Below are 19,222 nucleotides of genomic sequence, written 5' to 3'. Positions count from 1 at the left end.
ATGTAGCGCATTAAACTAAATACATAAAACCATATCTAAAATTCTAATGCCACACTCATGACGTAATTCGCCCAGAGTATAATCACTATCCCAAAACTAATCCTGCAGTAATTTATAAGTATTTGTTAAAGATTACTAATAAATTTGACAGACCCCAAAAAATGGTGCTTATGACCCAGACTTGAAGTTCCAATGACCGGAGCCCCCTCCATGTGGTCACATGAATGGGAAGCTTGGCAATCAGCCAGTATTTATGGCCGTTTGTAGTGTCCTGTGGTCATATGACTGCAATTTATGTTTCTTCCGGAAACTAGTGATCACTTCCTGTTTCCCGGAAAAAAAATGCCCATTGCAAATAATGTGTTCACTTAACAATGACAGCATTCATTTTATGACCGCTGCATTCGTTTAACTACTACTTACCAGACAGGTCATAAAATCAGGTCTGTGATGACCTGCTTAACAGCCAATACAATTACAACCATAATTCCAATCAGAAATCAAGGATTACCTGTAATTTAAAAATAAATACTGTGGTTGTCTATGGAGATTCTCAGTCATCCAGGTCATGGTTGTCCTAAAGGTGCTTAACCCAAAGAGTTGAAGAAGCTTCTTGGATGAGAAGCGAAACGTCTTCAAAGAAAAACAAAGAAAGTTCAGTTGCCTCTTGAAAAAAGCACCTTTGGGACAACCATGTCCTGGATGACCGAGAATCTCCGTAGACATTTAGCTATGCACTTTGGGATTCAGAGCTGAAGAAGCTTCTTGGATGAGAAGCGAAATTTCTTCAAAGAAAACCAGAAAGTCCAGTTGCCTCTTGAAAAAACAAAGCACTTTTGGGACAAATTCTCCAAAAGCACCTGAGGGCAGGACAAGAAGCAATGGGTGGAAACTAATCAAGGAGAGAAGCAACTTAGAACTAAGGAGAAATTTCCTGACAGTTAGAACAATTAACCAGGGCAGTGATGGCTAACCTTTTTGCCATCGCGTGCCAGGAGGGGAGGGGCAGGGGAGGGTCGCGCACGCATGTGCCCACGCGCATGCGTGCGCAACCCCCTCCCCCCACTCCTGACACATGATGGCCTGGTAGGCCCGTTTTTCTTTCTTACCTGGTTCCAGATCCTCTCTGTGTATCTAGGAAGGGCGAAAACAGCCTTTCCCACTCCCTTGGAGGCCCTACGAGGCTGAAAGGGCCCATTTCCCAACTCTCGCTGGGACAGGAAGTGACATTTTTTGCTGTCCCCAGTCTGTAGGAGCCTCTCTAGGAGTCTGTAGGCGCCTCTCTAGGAGTCTGTAGGAGCCTCTCTAGGAGGCTGGGGACAGGACAAAACGTCACTTCCTGTCCCACTGGGAGTCAGGAAATGGGCCCTTTCAGCCTCCGTAGGGCCTCCAAGGGAGTGGGAAAGGCTGTTTTCGCCCTTCCCAGATAAATAGAGAGGATCTGGAGCTGGGTAAGAAAGAAAAACGGGCCTTCCCCACCCTCCCCAGGCCCTCCAGAGGCAGGAAACAGCCTGTTTCCCTACTTCTGGTGGGCCCTGAAGGCCCGAAAATCAGCTGGCCGGCGCGCGCATGCGCCCCAGAGCTGAGCTGGCGTGCCTACTAATATGGCTCCACGTGCCACCTGTGGCACGCGTGCCATCGGTTCGCCATCACGGAACCAGGGGAACAACTTGCCTCCAGAAGTTGGGAATGCTCCAACACTGGAAATCTTTAAGAAGAGATTGGACAACCCTTTGTCTGAAGTGGTGTAGGGTTTCCTGACTAAGCAGGGGGTTGGACTAGAAGACCTCCAAGGTCCCTTCCAACTCTGTTATTCTATTCTAAATACTGTCGTTATTGCAAAGGGATGCAGAGAAAACACCGGGTGACCACAACAGAACAAGAGCTCAGCCTGGGAAAACTGGAAGAAGACGTGAGCGAGACGCTGCTCAACTAGACTCACTTAAGATGGACTTCAGTGCACTGGCGTTGGGGAGCGAAACACGCAATGGCCCAGACCTTGATTTCAATTCCAGTATGAAACTGTTTGTTCCTCATATCCCAGACCCCCTGCACTGGGGTAGCAATTGCTTTGTTCTAAAGAGAGAGGGGGAAAAATAAAGTTGAATGATTTCCCAGAGCCCCCCCTCCCAAAAATAACCCCAAAACAAAGCTCTACAGCATAGCAATTTCAAAAACACATCTGTCTTTTGATGTCAAACCCCTGGATGCTAAGGGGAAAAACAAAGGCACCCACACCAGAGTATTCATAGACCAGCCCACATCCACGGCTCATGGTATGAAAGCTCTCCTTGGTCAGACAGGTGGTCTTCGACTTACCACCATTCATTTAGTGACCGTTCAAAGTTACAACGGCACCTAGGATTGTTTTTCACACTTATGACCTTTGCAACATCCCCAGGGTCACATGATTTAATTTGGATGTTTGACAACTGACTCATATTTACGATGGTGGGCAGTGTCCCCCGGGGGCCACGTGATCCCTTTTTGTGACCTTCTGACAAACAAAGTCAATGGGGAAGCTGGAGTCGCTTAACAATCATGTTCCTAATTTTTAAAAACTGCAGTGGTTCACTTAACAACTGTGGCAAGAAAGGTCGTAAAAGAGGGCGGAACTCACTTAACAACTATTTCACTTAGCAATGGAAATTTGGGGGCTCAATTGTGGCCCTAAGTCAAGGACTACCTGTGCAACAGATTGCAGACCAAAGAACAAGCCACACCTTAGTGCAAAAAGTGAATGGTGGGAAGTTAGAACAAGCATCTCAAGTGCACAACTGCGTGTCTTGATGCCTTCTCCTAACACCCAACATGCTTGCATGTTCATTTCAGTTGTTCCGGTCCCCTCAGGACATTCCCAGGAGACAGACAGGTTCCCCTTATTAAGGGCTTCTCCACTGGGAGGTAATTCCTGGCTGTGGGAACTGCACACTTTTACCCCAAAGCATTTAACCCCAGAACATCTGCAAGCCAACGACCTCGACACTACATGGCCCATCTGAAATCACAGGAAACTGTCATCTCAACTCTTATTCTGGGCCATGACCCACAGGCCGAATGAGAACTTGAAGTCCTGATGACACACGTACCCGGCCTCCGTAGAGAATTGAAGGTGGCTGTAACACTCTCCCCGTGACATCCGTCATTTCATCTTTCACCATGATTCCAAACTCACGAACGAAAGGGTCGGTATTAAAACTTGCACTTCGCATCTAGGAGGGGGGAAAAATATTTCATACAAACACACATCTAAAATAAATTGATTTAGGATTGTTTTAGTTGCAATGGAAAATCAATTCTGAATTCTTTTAACTTTTTTAAACCTGTACAGTCTGCATCCAGCTCTGCTCGTCACAATATAAAAAAGATGTTGAGACTCTGGAAAGAGTGCAGAGAAGAGCAACAAGAATGATGGGGGGGGAGGGGGGGCTGGAGGCTAAAACATATGAAAAACGGTTTGTTTGTTTATTTATTTATTTATTTATTTTATTTTATTTATATGCTGCCCTATCTCCGCAAGACTCAGGGCGGCTCACAACAATAAAATATCCGAATAAAAGCGTGTTAAAATACATGTTAACATGTTGCAGGAATTGGGTACATCTAGGTCTAATGAAAACAAGGACTGGGGAGACATGATAGCAGTCTTCCAATATTTGAGGGGCTCCTACATATAGGGAGGGTCAATCTATTTTCCAAAGCAACTGAAGGCAAGACAAGAAGCAACAGATGGAAAGTAATCAAGGAGAAGCAATCTAGGACTAAGGAAAAACAATTAACCAGTGGAACAGCTTGACTTCAGAAGTTCTAGGAGGTTCAGGACTGGAAGTTTTTAAGGAGAGATTAGACAGCTATTTGTCTGAAATGGAATAGGGTCTCCCGTCAAGCAGGGGGTTGGACTAGAACAGCGGTCACCAACTGGTGGTCCGTGGACCACTGGTGGTCCGCGAGAAAATTTTGGTGGTCCGCAGAAAATTTATTTGCATTTTTTATATTGCACTAAATTAGAGGTCCTCAAACTACGGCCCCTGGGATGGATACGTGCAATGAATGTTTGCGTTGCTGCAGAGTCTCTCTCTTCTGGGTCTTTTTTGCGGGTCAAAAGAGGGCAGAAATTCTGACTTGGGGTCTGCTTCAGACTCCAGGTGCAGGGCTTTGGGTGAACGCTGGAGGAAAGCCTCACTGGTGGCAAGGAGCTGGAGGGCCTTGTTCCAGTGGGACAGCATCATGGCCTGGAACTGGCTGACCATCTCAGCCCGCTGAGCCTCCAGTACCTGGCCTTGCACTCCCGCAGGTCTTCCCTCTGCTTGGAAAGCCCATGCTCCTAGTCCTCAGTCCTTTGCTGAGCCTCCTTCTTGGTCAGATTCAATTTGAACTGAGCTGTTTTGCCAACTCTTTCTCATGGTGGCTGCTTAGCTCCAGCAACTGCTTCCTGTTGGGGCCCTAAGGAGCCCGGGCGGGCAGTCGAGGAGTAGCAAGTAGAGGCCGGCAAGGCGCCCCTTGACATGAGTGACATCAAGTTGGCCATACCCACCCAGTCACATGGCCACCTTGCCACGCCCACCCAGCCAGTCATTAGGCAGATCATATTAGTGGTCCGCGGGATTTAAAATTATGAATTTAGTGGTCCCTAAGGTCCGAAAGGTTGGTGACCCCTGGACTAGAAGACCTCCAAGAAGGTCCCCTCCAACTCTGTTATTCTGTGTTCTATGCCTGCAACAACACTGTCTTGGTTTCTCTCTATTCTTTCTCTCTAATCTTCAGCCCCCAAATACCATGATTTTCTCTCTTGCTCCTGGCTGAAATGCTTTCTTTAAAAAACTGACCACTGGGAATGAAACTATGGGAAGGCATTTTGTGACGTTCCTACAGACACAGAGCATACACCTGTGCCAATCGGTCTCCTTCCTAATGTTCCAATAAGGGACAGAAGGGAGCCACTGCAGGGAGTACAGAGGATACCCTTGAGGGACAGAGGGAAGCTCCACTACCAAGGCAACGAGCAGATAAACAAGATTTGAACCCAGGCCAAGAAAGTCGTTTACAAAAACATCTCAGACAGATCCCCACCCCTTAATCCTCCTGAGGAGGAAAGAGAAAAGAAGGGAAGAACATTCAGACCAGCTCTGTTCCTATAGCTCTTCTGATAAAAGGAGCTTCAGGTCTACATAGTTCATTGTAATAATCCATAAACCTGGAATAAAAAGGGTTAAATACAGATTAACAGAGTTGGAAGGGGCCTTGTTGTAGGTCATCTAGTCCAACCCCCTGCCCAAGCAGGAGACCCTACAGATTTCTGACAGATGGCAGTCCAGTCTCTTCTTAAAAGCCTCCAGCGATGAAGCTTCCACAACTTCTGAAGGCAAATTCTGTTCCATGGGTTGATTGTTCTCACTGTCAGAAAATTTCTCCTTATTTCTAGGTTGAATCTCTCCTTCATCAGTTTCCATCCATTATTCCTTGCCTGGCCTTCGGGGGCTTTGGAAAATAGTTTGACCCCCTCCTCTCTGTGGCAGCCCCTCAAATATTGGAACACGGCTATCATGTCTCCCCTGGTCCTTCTCTTCACTAGACTAGCCATGCCCAGTTTCTGCAACCATGCCCAGTTCTTCACATGTTTTAGTCTCCAGTCCCCTAATCATCCTGGTTGCTCTTCTCTGCACTTTTTCTAGAGTCTCAACATCTTTTTCATAGTGTGGTGACCAAAACTGGATGCGGTATTCTAAGTGTGGTCTTACTAAGGCTTTATAGAGTGGTATTAGTACCTCCCTTGATCTTGATTGTTTCCCTCTGTTAATGCAGTTTAGGATTGCGTTGGCTTTTTTGGTTGCCGCCGCACACTCCTGGCTCATATTTAACCGCTTGTCCACTAAGACTCCAAGATCCCTCTCCCAGTTACTGCTTTTAAGCTTGGTATCTGTTTCCAAGTCTGGTCTACCTTATAAGGTTTATGCTCACCAATTTGCTGATCTCTTCCTGACGATCTGGGGCTGATCTCGCCGTGGCTCTAATCATAGTAGAAGTTTGATTGTCTGTCAGCTTCTTAATACATCTCTGTCCTGCAACTATATTGCATACCTAAAACAACACAGCCAAAAGGTTACTGTCAAAGTATGTGGAAAAATTTATATATAGCATGCTGCTTCTTGGGCTGCCCCTATACAGGTAGTCTTCGAATCCATTGTCCCCAACATGTGCTTTTAGCTGGGAACTGGAAATAATGCCAGTTTCCAGCAAAAAAAAAAAAAAAAGTTATAAACTGTGGTCACATGACCACAGGAAGGGGGGGGGCAGTGACATCAAAACATTGACTCCTGGTCTTAAGAACCTTTTTTTTGAAAACAGTCAAGGACTACCTGCAATCTCATTGAAAGGAAAATACTATGTAGCTATATCAGGGCTAGCCATATGTCAATTGAGTATTTCTTTGAGGCGTCACAAAAACAATTTTTCCCTTACTATCCAAATTATGCACTTTTTAACACACAAACACACACATACAAGACCAGTGATTGACAGTCACATCTTCTGATTTTGTTTCATTTTTGTTAAACAACTTCAGAAACAAAAGGTGACGATGGATGGATGGATGACCTTTATTGTCATTTTTTTACTATGGGCACACTGGCACACATTAAAAATGAAATTCTGTTGCCTGCTCTCAAAAGTGTACATATATACCTACACCCATACATATACATACACACACATATACACATATATAACTGTCCATCTTGGGAAAGACTATGTTTTATAAACATGTCTAGGTCTCTGTTATTCCCCTTTAAGACAGAAAAATATGGCAGCCTGATAGTGAAATATCATGCCAAATCATGACAAAAGCCATGTCTTACAATCAAAATTAGGAAAAATAGACAAGCGGGGGGGGGGGGGGAAGTGCCCCAATAGGAATAAGGTTACCTCTAAGGGAAGGTACGTATGTTTCTGCTCCTGTCCAACTTGTAAACATGGAAGGTGAGGATAGCGTAATACCAATTTGTGCCTGTCCTTAAAATATTGAGCTACAGTGCATTCAACAGTCTGGCCACTCTCCTGCTGAAGAGGAAATCTGCAGAATAACAGTTGAAGGGGAGGGGGGGGGGAAACCACAATTTAGTATTTCTACAAGTCACCTCATATGATTTGATTGCTTATTTGTACTCTATGACTATTTTGAAGTGTTGTACCTTATGATTCTTGACCAATGTATCTTGTCTTTTTATGTACACTGTGAGCATATGCACCTTGTGTCCAATCACACTTGGCCAATAAAGAATTGAATTCTATTCTATTCTATTATTCTATTATTCTATTATTCTATTATTCTATTCTGTAGTATCGGTTTAGAGCAGTGGTCTCCAACCATTTTGGCACCAGGGAATGACCAGTTTCATGGAAGACAATTGTTCCATAGACCGGGGGGTGGGGGGGAGAGGAGAGACAGGAGTGTGCAATCTAAATCTCATACATCAGTTTCACTCGTCAGCTGCTCACCTCCAGCTGTGCAGCCCAATTCCTAACAGGCCACAGACCAGTACCGGTCCACGGACCAGGGGTTGGGGACCCCTGGTTTACAGGTTGTCCTTCTCTGCCTTGAAAAAGCCAATTCAATGCTAACTGACTCAGGGGTGGGTTCTAAAATTTTTTACTACCGGTTCTGTGGGCGTGAGTTATTTTGTGGGCGTAGTTTGATGGTCATGTGACAATTCTTTAGGATTTAGCAGAGGTACTGGTCTACCAGGCTTTTAACTGCTTGCAGAGCTGTACCGGTCTACCCATTTGTTCTTGGAACATTCTGGTCTACCCATTTGTTTTTGGAGGCCCCGGTCTACCCATTTGTTTTTCTAGTGCACTGGTTTACCACCACACTGCCTTTTAACACTGATCAGCTGTAGGGTGGCCCTTTGAAGCCCGGCCGCAAGAGTTTAAACAGGTTTTTTCCTTCTAGCCGATCAGCTGGGATTCGGGAGGTAGTGAATAGATTGGGGCGGGGCCAAATAAAAGGTAAGAATAACGCCAGAGCGGGCAGCTCCCGAACAAAGAGAACCGGTTCGGTGATGTCATATCGTCACCGCTACTGGCTCAGCCGAACTGGGCCGAACCGGGAGGAACCCACCACTGAACTGACTGTAGTTCCCAGTTAGAATCCAGCAAACTTTTGAAGGCATATTGCTAAATAATTTATAACGACCTATTCTGGATATACACATTTTTTTTAATTCTTATTCATGATTCAGCGGCCACATTTCATGTAACAGCTAATCTTGGAAACCACAATCAGGACTAATGTGTTCAGTCTACTCAAAATGCATCTCAGTTTCAAACTAGGGGTGACATGATAGCAATCTTCCAATATTTAAGGGGCTGCCCCAAAGAAGAGGGAGTCAAGCTATTCCCCAAAGCACCTGAAGGCAGGACAAGAAGCAATGGGTGGAAACTAATCAAGGAGAGAAACAACCTAGAACTAAGGAGAAATTTCCTGACAGTGAGAACAATTAACCAGTGGAACAACTTGCCTGCAGGAGTGGTGAATGCTCCAACACTGGAAGTTTTTAAGGAGAGATTGGATAACCATTTGTCTGAAATGGGATAAGGTTTCCTGCCTGAGCAGGGGGTTGGACTAGAAAACCCCCAAGGTCCCTTCCAACTCTGTTATTCTGTATATTCACCTTCTAAAAACAGAATTTACCAAGCATTTCAATCAAATGAACAAGTCCCAATGGGTCAAATAAAATCTTAAAAATAGGACCCCATTTCTCTATAAAAAAAACTTATTCCCTTGGATTAGAATTTTTGAAACTGAGACATGGAATAAACCGGTATGATATATGTGCATTATTATTATTTTTTTGCTCTGTTGAGGAGATGTTAAGATCCCAGGCAGTGAATATGAAACACAATATCTCTGTAATGGTTTTTAGATAACCGCAAAAGGCAAAACAAAATGTCAATATTACGTTTGGTGACTTGCTGGTCTTCTCGTAACGTTGCATACTCGGTATTTTCTTTTCATTTGTCCACAGTGAGTGATTTCCACCTTAAGACCTGGAAACACAGCAATTGAACCGTTATTCTCCCTCTGCCCAGATTGTGAGAAGTCACAACAGGACAGGTAAAAGTCTGTAGCGATTCTCAGTCGTCCAAGTCATGGTTATCCCAAAGGTGCTTTTTCAGGAGGCAACTGGACTTTTTCAAGAAAGTCCAGTTTTCTCCTGAAGAAACACCTTTGGGATAACAGTACAGGTAGTCCTCAACTTACAACCATTCGTTTAACAACTGTTCAAAGTTACAATGGCCTTGAAAAAAAAAGGGGGGGACTTATTGTTCTGACCTAGGCTTCCCAAAATCACGAAACAGACTCCTTGTCCTGACAAAACCCCTTTTTATTCGGCTAATGTGAACTTCTAGCATTCACATACAGAAAAGTCCCGGCAAACTATAAATCTAATAAACAAACAAAAAAACAGTCCTTCAAGGGTGAATTGCAACAACAGACCTTATCAGTCCTTGGATAGTTGCCAGGCTGAGAGCTTCCAAACTTAATGCTGAACAAGGAAATACCTGGCAAGGAGTCTCTGTGAGGCACCAACTCAGATAAGCAAGTCTTCACACTAATATTTATTTATTTATTTATTTATTGGTTCAATTTATATGCCGCCCTTTCTACGGAGACTGAGGACGGCTTACAATGCGTTAAGCAATAGCCTTCATCCTTTTGTATATACCTGCTTAGTAGGGCTTTCGCCCCCCCCCCCGAGCGGTGTTCTTTTTTTATACAAAGTCAGCTTATTGCCCCCATAAACCGGGTCCTCATTTTACCTACCTCGAAAAGATGGAAGGCTGAGTCAACCTTGAGCCTGGTGAGATTTGAACTTGCAGTAATTGCAGGCAGCTGGTGTTACTTAACAGTGCTTTAGTCTGCTGCGCCACCAAGGCTCTATAATAAGCGAACTAATTGTCTCCTGAAAACACCATTCCCCTTTTGCTCCTATTTATTCCCTATGGGAGCGGCCATTCAGCATCCCCTTGTGCCTTTACTCCCGAGTTGACCCGTCCCTTAATTGTTCCCTTCTCCTGACAGCTGTGCACATGCACACATCGGGAACAGGCTCCAGCTGTTCTTCTGCCCACTGATAACTGCCGGACAGCCCTGGCCCCATCTCTGCCTCCAACGCAGAGTACTCATCAGAGCCTTCCTGTTCTGCCCCAGCTCCGGACTCCCAAGGAATTGTGACACACACCAACGGTCCTTATCAAAGTTATAACGTATCAAGAATAAACAAAGTCCGGCAAAGGTTGGCAACCGGCCCAGAAAACAAGTTACGATAAGACACTCGCTCTCCAAAATGCTCTGTAATAATTACACGTTGTTTCCAGCAAGAAATTACTAACTGCGTGTGACTTAAATAGGCTAAGGGAGTGGCCAATTATCCTCAAACCTTACTCTCAAGGAGACCTCCTCCTCCTGAGTAGCCACTCCTGCCTTTTGGCAGCCCTGCTTGCTCGAGCATTGAGGAGAGGCTCCTCCACTACGCTCTCTCCACTTGAAGGAGCCTCTGGAGGTTCTGAAGGCCCTGGCTGAGTCTCTGCCTCTGGCACCACATCCTCTTCAGCCTCCTCACTGTCCGACGCGAGCGCCAGCTGCGCAGGCTGCTGCCACAACCCCACACCAGCCTCCTCGTCATCAGGACCAGCCACGATCCGCGCAGGCTGCTGGCGGGCCACAACACTTCCCCAGACTCCAGGACTGGCCCATGTTCCTCCCCAACCTCCTTACTGTCCGAGTCTGCCGCCAGCTCCACTGGTGGGCCACAACACTTATAACCAGGCGTTCACATTTACAATCATTGCAACATCCATGCGGTCACTTGATCAAACTTTTACCCAGGTCGTGGGGATTGCCATTTGCGACCTAGCCAACTTCCAACAAGCAAAGTCGGGAGGGGGAGGGAAACTGGTTTCATTTAATGACAATGTGATCCACTTAACAACTCTGCTGTAATTTTCTGAACAACCCTGACAAAACAGGTCGTAAAATTGGGTGCAATTCACTTAACTAGCATCTCGCTGAACAACAGAAATTCTGGCCTCAATTGTGGTTGTAAATCAAGGACCGCCTCTGGGCAGCCATTTTATAGAAGGCCACAACTCAAACGGTCAGTCCTTTCAACATTTAACCCCTAATGTAACATTGAACTTTGAAGTCAATCTGTTGTGTGCAGTTTTTCAGAAAACTTGGAAGCCCGCTCACGGAAATAAAGCATCCTAAAAAAAACCCTTTCTGCAGAGTTAAGAGGTGTAATAGGTAAAATGCTTATTAGAAGATCTTTTTTAAAAATGGGATCAGGCCACGTTTGACAAATTGTGCAGTCAACACACAAGAGAAAAAAGATTGTGTAGTCTCAGTTCAAACTCTTTTTTTTTCCTGTCTTACCTTTAATTTCTTTGGTAAACTTAACCCTTTGGGAATCTGTCAGAGGTTTCTGTTGTTCTTCAATACTTTTGAAATCAAGAACTTCACATACAAATTCAATCACTGGCTGGGCCTTATAAAATGCTGTCGCAGAGACTAAAAATAAAAGGGAGAAAATCAATAATACCAAAGTGGCTTTTTCTCGACTCTCGGATATCCTTCAGGCCTAATTCAGCTGTGCCCTTCCAGGCTACTAAAACAAGATCACCCAAATGCTGATAAAAGAAACAACCTGAAACCTACCATCGATGTTCAGCATCATTTTCCACAGGGAAGGCCTGACTGACTGATGGAATCCAAACCAGACTTCTCTGCCACCTCCCAGAGGATTCGAACATCCTTCGGATGCAGTAAAAAAAGATCGGCCCACTGGAGTATATCTGCCGTTGAAAAAAATATATTTATATACATACATTATCAGAAAAACATTAGGTAAACACCTTTTTTCCTCTTGATTCTCAACTGTACTATAACACAGTTCAGAGCCCTATTGGCCCGTGCATATAGTCCTCGGCTTATAACCGTTTCTTTTAATGACCGTTCAAAGGTACAGCAGCACAGAAAAAGTGACTTAGGATCAGTTCTCACACTTATGACCGATGCAGCATCCTCATGGTCATGTGATCAAATTTTGGGTTCTTCCCAACTGGCATGTGTTTATGATGGTGGCGGCATCTAAGGGTCACATGATCGCCATTGGCAACTTTCCCAGCTGGCTTCCGACAAGCAAAGTCAATGGGGGAAAACCAAATTTGGTTAACTGCGTGATTCATTAACAATGTAGTGATTTGCTTAACAACCGCTGCAAAAAAAAAAAAAGGCTGCGACTTGGGGCACGATTCGTTTAACAACGGCCTTGCTTAAGAACAGAAATTTGGGGCTCAATTGTGCTTGTAAGCCAATGATTACCTGTATCTAGAAAAGACGAAGAGTTCTCATGAAGATCTCATAATCATCTTAATAGATTTCTATGATATAGATTGCTTAATAGCAATCAGTTTGAAGCAGTATTGTTCGGGGTAATCAAGTTTACTTCAAGCAGTAAACAGCACCCCAGTCAAGGAACTGCCAACTCAGAGAAGCAATTAAATAGTAAATAGCCTATCAAGGAACTACCGTGTTTTCCCGAAAATAAGACCCTGTCTTATATTTTTTTGAACCCCGAAATAAGCGCTTGGCCTTATTTTCGGGGAGGTCTTATTATTTTGGGGCACGTGGAGCAAGATGGGGCTCCTCTTGCCGTCTTACCTGATTTCCAGCTCTGGCTCCCTAACCCTAACCAGAGGAAATGGTGGGGATCGGCTGCACGTGCATTTAAATATTTTCAGGGAGGGCTTATTTTCAGGGGGGGGCTTATTTTAGCGCATGCACTCAAAAGCCCAATTGGGCTTATTTTCGGGGAAATAAGAGTATTAAAAAAAAAAAACCACACTCCCACCAACACTGACAGATTGGAATATAACCCAACGATACTACTACTGATTAGAGGCTGATTAACATAGCCATATTTTACTTATGGTAACCACAGCATAGCTAGCTGCAGCTGGAAAGTTCAAAAGCAGCTTTCCAAGTCATCCAGGGAACGAAATCCAGCATTTGATCTAATTCAGAAGGAGTTCATTCCGTTGCCAGTCTTTGTTTTCTTTTATTTTTTATGTTCTCTTTTCTGATGCTGGTGGATGAAGCAGGAATCATTGGGACCAAATACTAGAATGCTTCGGTTATACATCTCAATGGTATTATCAGGCTAATATTTTCTAGGATTCCTTGGTAGGCTGCTTTCTATGAGTTCACATTTTGAATACCACCAGACGCACTTAATATCTCCCAAATTAGAACCCGAATATCTCTTTTTCCTTACTTTATATAAAGAGAAACCAAACCCCACACCCTTCTAGCACTGATGATATTACCTAGTCTGGTAATGAAACATCTGCAAGGCACCCAAATGCAGAGAGCATCAAGGAACCCTCATTTCAACCCTGAGTTACAAATACAGGCAGTCCTTGACTTAGGACCACAATTGAACCCCAAATTTTTGTTGATAAGTGAAACACTGGTTAAGTGAATGTTGCCCCCTTTTACGACCTTTTGTGCCACAGTTGCTAAGTGAATCACTGCAGTTGTTAAATTAATAACACGGTTGTTAAAGTGAATATGACATCCCCCTTGACTTTGCTTTGTCAGCAGGTCACAAGAGGGGATCACAGGCCCCCCAGGACACTGCACCCGTCATAAACATGAGTCAGTCGGCAAGCATCCGAATGTATATCATGTGACTGTGGGGCTACTGCAATGATCGTCAGTGTGAAAAACGTTCGTAAGTCACTATTTTTAGTGCTGCAGTCAGACTAAATGGTCACTAAATGAACTGTTGTAAACTGAGGATTACCTGTATTCTCTTCTTTTAATAATTCAAAGACTGCTGAAGAAGAAAATCAGGGAAGGAGGGCAGGGAGCCCAACGGCCAACAAGGAGCCCCTTCTCAGTTCATAATGGCCTCTGAACTTCTGTGTGGGAATCCAACTCTCACCTCATGGAGGGCAGGTGCCTCATCACCACGTCAAGAGCTTGAATGGTTTCGAAAGGAACACTTGGAAGACGACCGGAGAGAGCGTCGTGCAATGCCTGAAGACTCACAACCGACATCCACTTGATGGCTACCTTGAATATTCGGTCCTTCCCTTCTCCTGGCAACGTGACCTCCAATTCCACCTGCAACATTTGGAAAGCAGTACAAGATGATTCTTTCCGCTTAAGCATCCACGCTGGAGGAAGGAGGGAAGAGGGGAGGAAGAGAAGTGGATTCTCCTGCAAAGAACTGCAACCTTTTTCAGAAGGTATAAAAAAAGCTAGCCTGTTAGGGCAGCATCCCTTTTAATGAAAAAGAAAAAAAAGAGCAATGGAAAGCGATTTAAGGCAAGATGGTTATCTGAGAGACTAAAAACCGCCAGACAAAAGTATTCAGATCAGTGAAATGCAAGTCCACCCGGAGAAAGGAATTAGAGTTAGGATGCCACAAGTGAAAAAAAGTTGTCTCTTTTCATCCACTTAACTTATGACAAGGCTCACACAACATTGGATAATGATTTTGGATCACTTACCTGTCCTTTAATGGCTTCCAAACCTATAGATTATTTCTCAGAAAGGCCTTTACACCAACCTGGTGCACTCTGATAGCCAACCAGATAGGAGAAAAATCAATCAAGGAAGACTGCTTTACAATGATCACTGCATCCGTTTTAACATGTATGGTGGCACATCAAATTAACTGATTCTACTTGCTTATCTTAATATGGCCTATGTTCAACCTTCATGGAATCCTAGACTTGAAAGGGGGCATTTATAGCAATGAGGAAAAATGTATGAATCCTTTAATGTGATATGAGTTTCACCAAGTAATAGATAAAGAGGTTTCTGTAGGGTCCTTGATGCTCTCTGAGCTTGGTTGCTAGCACTGATGATGTTACCTAGTTGGGTCATGAAACGTCTGCAAGAAAACGACCAAGCTCAGAGAGCAACAAGGACTCCACAGTTCAACCCTGAGCTACAAATATTCTCTTCTAAAGAGAATGCTGTTAAATAAACAACACTGCAAACAGCATATTATGTCCTGCCTTTAAGGAACACACTGAGCTTTGACCTGACTTTTCTTTGTTGGAAAAGGTTACATGAAATTTTAGATTTAGAAAACAGGTGGCAGCTTCTTTAGCAATGGGGACTTCAGCCAAAGACTTCCTGAACCTGTTGATCAAGTGATCGGGAATATGGTCCATTTCTCTTTATGGAATTACTGTTGCTGTGTTGGGGCTGTGCTGTCTAAACACTTCACACCAGGTCGTGCCCCAACATTTCAATTGGATTATAGTGAAGGCTTTGATTCCGCCATTCCAAAATACAGAATCCCTCCTGTTTAACCATCTGTTATAGATTTACTTGACTGTTTAACATCGTTGTTGTGCTACCTGACTGCATTCCTTTAAGTATCAGTTAATGGACAGATAGCCTTGATTCCTCTTGCAGAATTTGCTGATATAATCCAGAGTTATTTGTTCCATCAGTGACCGAACTGATGTCAGACCCAAACACCAAGAAAGACATGCAGGGTTTCTTCTAAGCAGAGAACACATTTTCTAGGGGCAGGATTCATTTCCACGAACCCGTGTCACGAACACCAAACTCCAAAGGCAGCAACTAATATATGTGCTATTATTTTTAATAACGGAGAACCCTCCGATTCAAACCAGATTGCCATTTCATTCATTAGATTCATCCTGCTTGAGAAGGGTGATCGTCTGAAGGCTTTGCGTATTTCTTTTCTGACAGATGGCGAATTTTGGTTCAATGCATTCAATAAAGATACGATTTTACATACTGTTTGGCAAGGGGGGGTTTTAACCAGGCCCTCTTTAATTAATAGATAATTAATAGGTCTTAGAGATAAAGCTCTGATTACATGGTAGGTCGCATGACTGTGCAAAATTACCGGTTATTCTAAAAGACTCCCCAACTCTCCCTCACCAGAGCACACTATTTGCACTCTCATCATCTCCTGGCGAGTTCATTGCACAGTACTCCATGGGTGGAATGGGACAATTCGCCACAGCCAACTCGTCGCAGCCACTCAACACTGCTAACTTTCCATGGGACAACTTGCCATAGCCAACTCACCGCAGGACAAATTAACAATTCATTTTAATTATTTAAAATAAATTAAAAAAACATTTTAATTTTTGTCATTCATATTTCATTTTGTTCCATTCCACCATTTCTTTAATATCAGTGTAACTCTTGTCCTGCAGAGAGTTGACCCGCAGCAAGTTGGCCCACGGCGAGTTGGCCATGGTGAGTTGGTCATGGTGAGTTGGCCATGGCGAGTTGGTCATGGCAAGTTGGTCATGGCGAGTTGGCCATGGCGAGTTGGCCATGGCGAGTTGGCCATGGTGAGTTGGTCATGGAGAGTTGGCCATGGCGAGTTGGCCATGGCGAGTTGGTCATGGCAAGTTGGTCATGGCAAGTTGGCCATGGCGAGTTGGCCATGGTGAGTTGGTCATGGCGAGTTGGCCATGGTGAGCTGGCCATGGTGAGTTGGTCATGGCGAGTTGGCCATGGTGAGTTGGCCATGGTGAGTTGGTCATGGCGAGTTGCTGCAGCGAGTTGGCCATGGCAAGTTGGCCACAAAGAATTGTCACAGATCCTTCCTCGGGAACTTGCAGCACACACTAATTCCTCAACACATATACACACTAATATTCAGCTTACCAAGTAAATAATACAGAACAAATATACATTTCGCCCAACCATAAAATTATATTTGCACAAATAGAAATTAAGAGCCAAACTTAGCATTATATACTTACTTTATCTCTCCCTATTGGAAGCGGCATTGCGGTGTAGAGATTTTTTCTCCCGTCAAATACTGGCTTGCGATCTCCAAAGATCTGGGCTTTAAAGTGCTGCACCATGTGCTCAACTATTTCTCTGGAAACAGAGAACCGTATGAACAAAGGATCTTCTGCTATTCAGATAAAGTATTGAAATATAATAATAGGTGATCAATAATTATAAACCAAAGCAGCGTTTAAAGGGTTGGTTGAAAACTACTCAATTTAGAGCATTTTCCATGTATTCTCTCAGAGTTCTGTACACAAGATTTATTTATTGTCTCGGTGTTTCTCGACCTCAACAAGTTTAAGAAGTGTGGACTACAACTCCCAGACTTCCCCAGCTAGCAGGGTGCCTATAGAATTCTAGTTGAAGTTCATGCATCTAAAAATTGCTGAGGTTGAGAAATATCCATCCATCCATCCATCCATCCACCCACCCTCCCATCCATCCACCCACCCTCCCACTCATCCATCCACCTACCCAACCTCCCATCCATCCATCCATCCATCCATCCATCCACCATCCATCCATCCATCTCCCCTATAAGGTGACTCTGAGCGGCTCTTGTGCTGTTGTTATATTGGAAAACAGAATATGGCAGAAAGCTGGAAGTGACTTAAAACCACAGGTGAAGACCCCTGGATCAACTAAGGAACAGGTATACAATATAAACCTGTGTCCTCAGCTGATTGGCCACAATGAAGAGAAACCCTTTTCCTTTGCTTTACAACATGCTAGAACAATTCCGAGTGATAGTAGAAGTCACTCTGTGCAGAGTAAAGGTAAGGTGAGTAACTGCGTGTTGTCTTTGTTAGTAAGTGATTTGCTTATTGCATAAAATACAAAACCCAAAGAGGCTAAGAGAAGATTATTAAGAAAATCATCTGACTCTAACGTTCACATGATAAAATGGCTCATATTCCTCCAGGTTGGATTTTCTGTTATGGGGACATTCTGAGGCCAGTACTGGGATCCCCTAGCCAGCTGTGAAGGGTGAGTTTTGTTGTGCTCATCCAGAGGTTCCAGGGCACATTGCTTCAAGCAGAAAAGCCAATTGCTAGCTTGTTACACCCAGGTGCACCTTGAGGAGATTTCTGCTAAAATGAGCAATCAGAAACACCAGGGCCAATTTGAGTTATAAATGCTTCTTTTAAAAGAGGATTGTGCTCTATCACCTCTAAAAGACAACGTTGTGTGACTTTTGCTAAAGCAAACCTTGCAGGCCTGTCCTGTCTCCCATCTTCTTTTGGAAAGCAAAGCCCCTACAAAGAACGACAATTAAATTTTGGGCTTTCTTGGATAAAGGTAATTTATTTGAATCTATTTCTCAGTTCAGATTTGTCTTAGCAACCTTTGCAGGAACGTGATATGACCGACCGTCCCTGCTGATTGTTGAACTCTTGACAATGCTGATTATAATAATCGCAAGGCATGGGATACACAAACGGTGAGGGAAAAAAAAGCTTAAGGACCCCCCCCCCAAGGATTCTGTCTCATTGCCTAGTTCCTTTCACATTCCAATGAAGAGATCACCCAGACTGTCTCATCTCTTTTTTTAATTAATGGCCCAAAGACTATAGAATCTATCCCATATTAGTTCTAGAAACTTCAGTTCAAGAAGGTCGTACAGATACAGGTGAATATATTCTCCTGAAGGAACAACAGAGAACCAAAAATTATTCTCCTGCAAAAATGTCCAGCTTCATCCATTTAAATGCTTCAATCATTGCCTATATAGGGCGCGGGATCACTGCTAGCAAGAGCACAGCTGAGAAAGCACCGCAAAAAGGGATCAATAGTATAAACTACTATCTTTCTCCGGGAACATCTGAACATCTCAATTTTGATCACATGACCATGGGGATCCTGCAGCAGTCGTAAGTATTCAAAACAGTCATAAGTCATTTTTTCCAGCGCCGTTGTAACTTCAAACAGTCACTAAATGAACTGTTGTTAAGTCAAAGACTGCCTGTAACAAAAGCTTGAAAGTCTAAAGCACTTCCCCCTCCCCTGCCTTTACTTTCCATAAAACTAGGGAGGGTCCCTTTGGAGATGCTTACTCAGATTACATTTCTGTCCAGGACTGGGATTTCTGTTATCAGACCGTAATCTAAGCTGCAGCTCTTCCTCCTGACTCTCAAGGTTATTCTCACAACCCATTATAATCAGATCATATCAACATTGGGCTCATTTAAATATCACAATTCACAGCAGTTCGTTATCAATTCCATCACAGTCATTTTCATCACAAAAATCTCTTAGAATGAAACCCAACAACCTACCCCTATCTTCGTCTATCAATTTTCCATTCAGCGGAAGGCAGGTAAAACTTACCTGTTCTTATATATAGTTTCTCCAAAG

General features: G+C 43.8%; 1 protein-coding gene across 1 annotated transcript in view; it reads right to left on the bottom strand.

Moving 5' to 3' along the window:
- The window catches only part of AGO2 (argonaute RISC catalytic component 2), a 45,862-nt gene that overhangs the window by 13,207 nt on the left and 13,433 nt on the right, over positions 1-19,222 (bottom strand). Inside the window, exons 3-11 of the mRNA XM_070940312.1 lie at positions 16,834-16,954; positions 14,007-14,188; positions 11,717-11,853; positions 11,435-11,569; positions 8,958-9,045; positions 6,922-7,069; positions 5,959-6,078; positions 3,090-3,212; positions 1,943-2,076 (exon numbers count right to left, since the gene is read on the bottom strand). Coding sequence (XP_070796413.1) covers positions 1,943-2,076; positions 3,090-3,212; positions 5,959-6,078; positions 6,922-7,069; positions 8,958-9,045; positions 11,435-11,569; positions 11,717-11,853; positions 14,007-14,188; positions 16,834-16,954 — 1,188 coding nt within the window. The remainder of the gene's footprint in view (positions 1-1,942; positions 2,077-3,089; positions 3,213-5,958; positions 6,079-6,921; positions 7,070-8,957; positions 9,046-11,434; positions 11,570-11,716; positions 11,854-14,006; positions 14,189-16,833; positions 16,955-19,222) is intronic.

The sequence above is a fragment of the Pituophis catenifer genome, unplaced genomic scaffold (assembly GCF_029215685.1).
Source record: "Pituophis catenifer annectens isolate HBS135680 unplaced genomic scaffold, rPitCat1.0.hap2 SCAF_3, whole genome shotgun sequence".
NCBI lineage: Eukaryota > Metazoa > Chordata > Lepidosauria > Squamata > Colubridae > Pituophis > Pituophis catenifer.
This window is presented reverse-complemented; position numbering and strand designations above follow the sequence as displayed.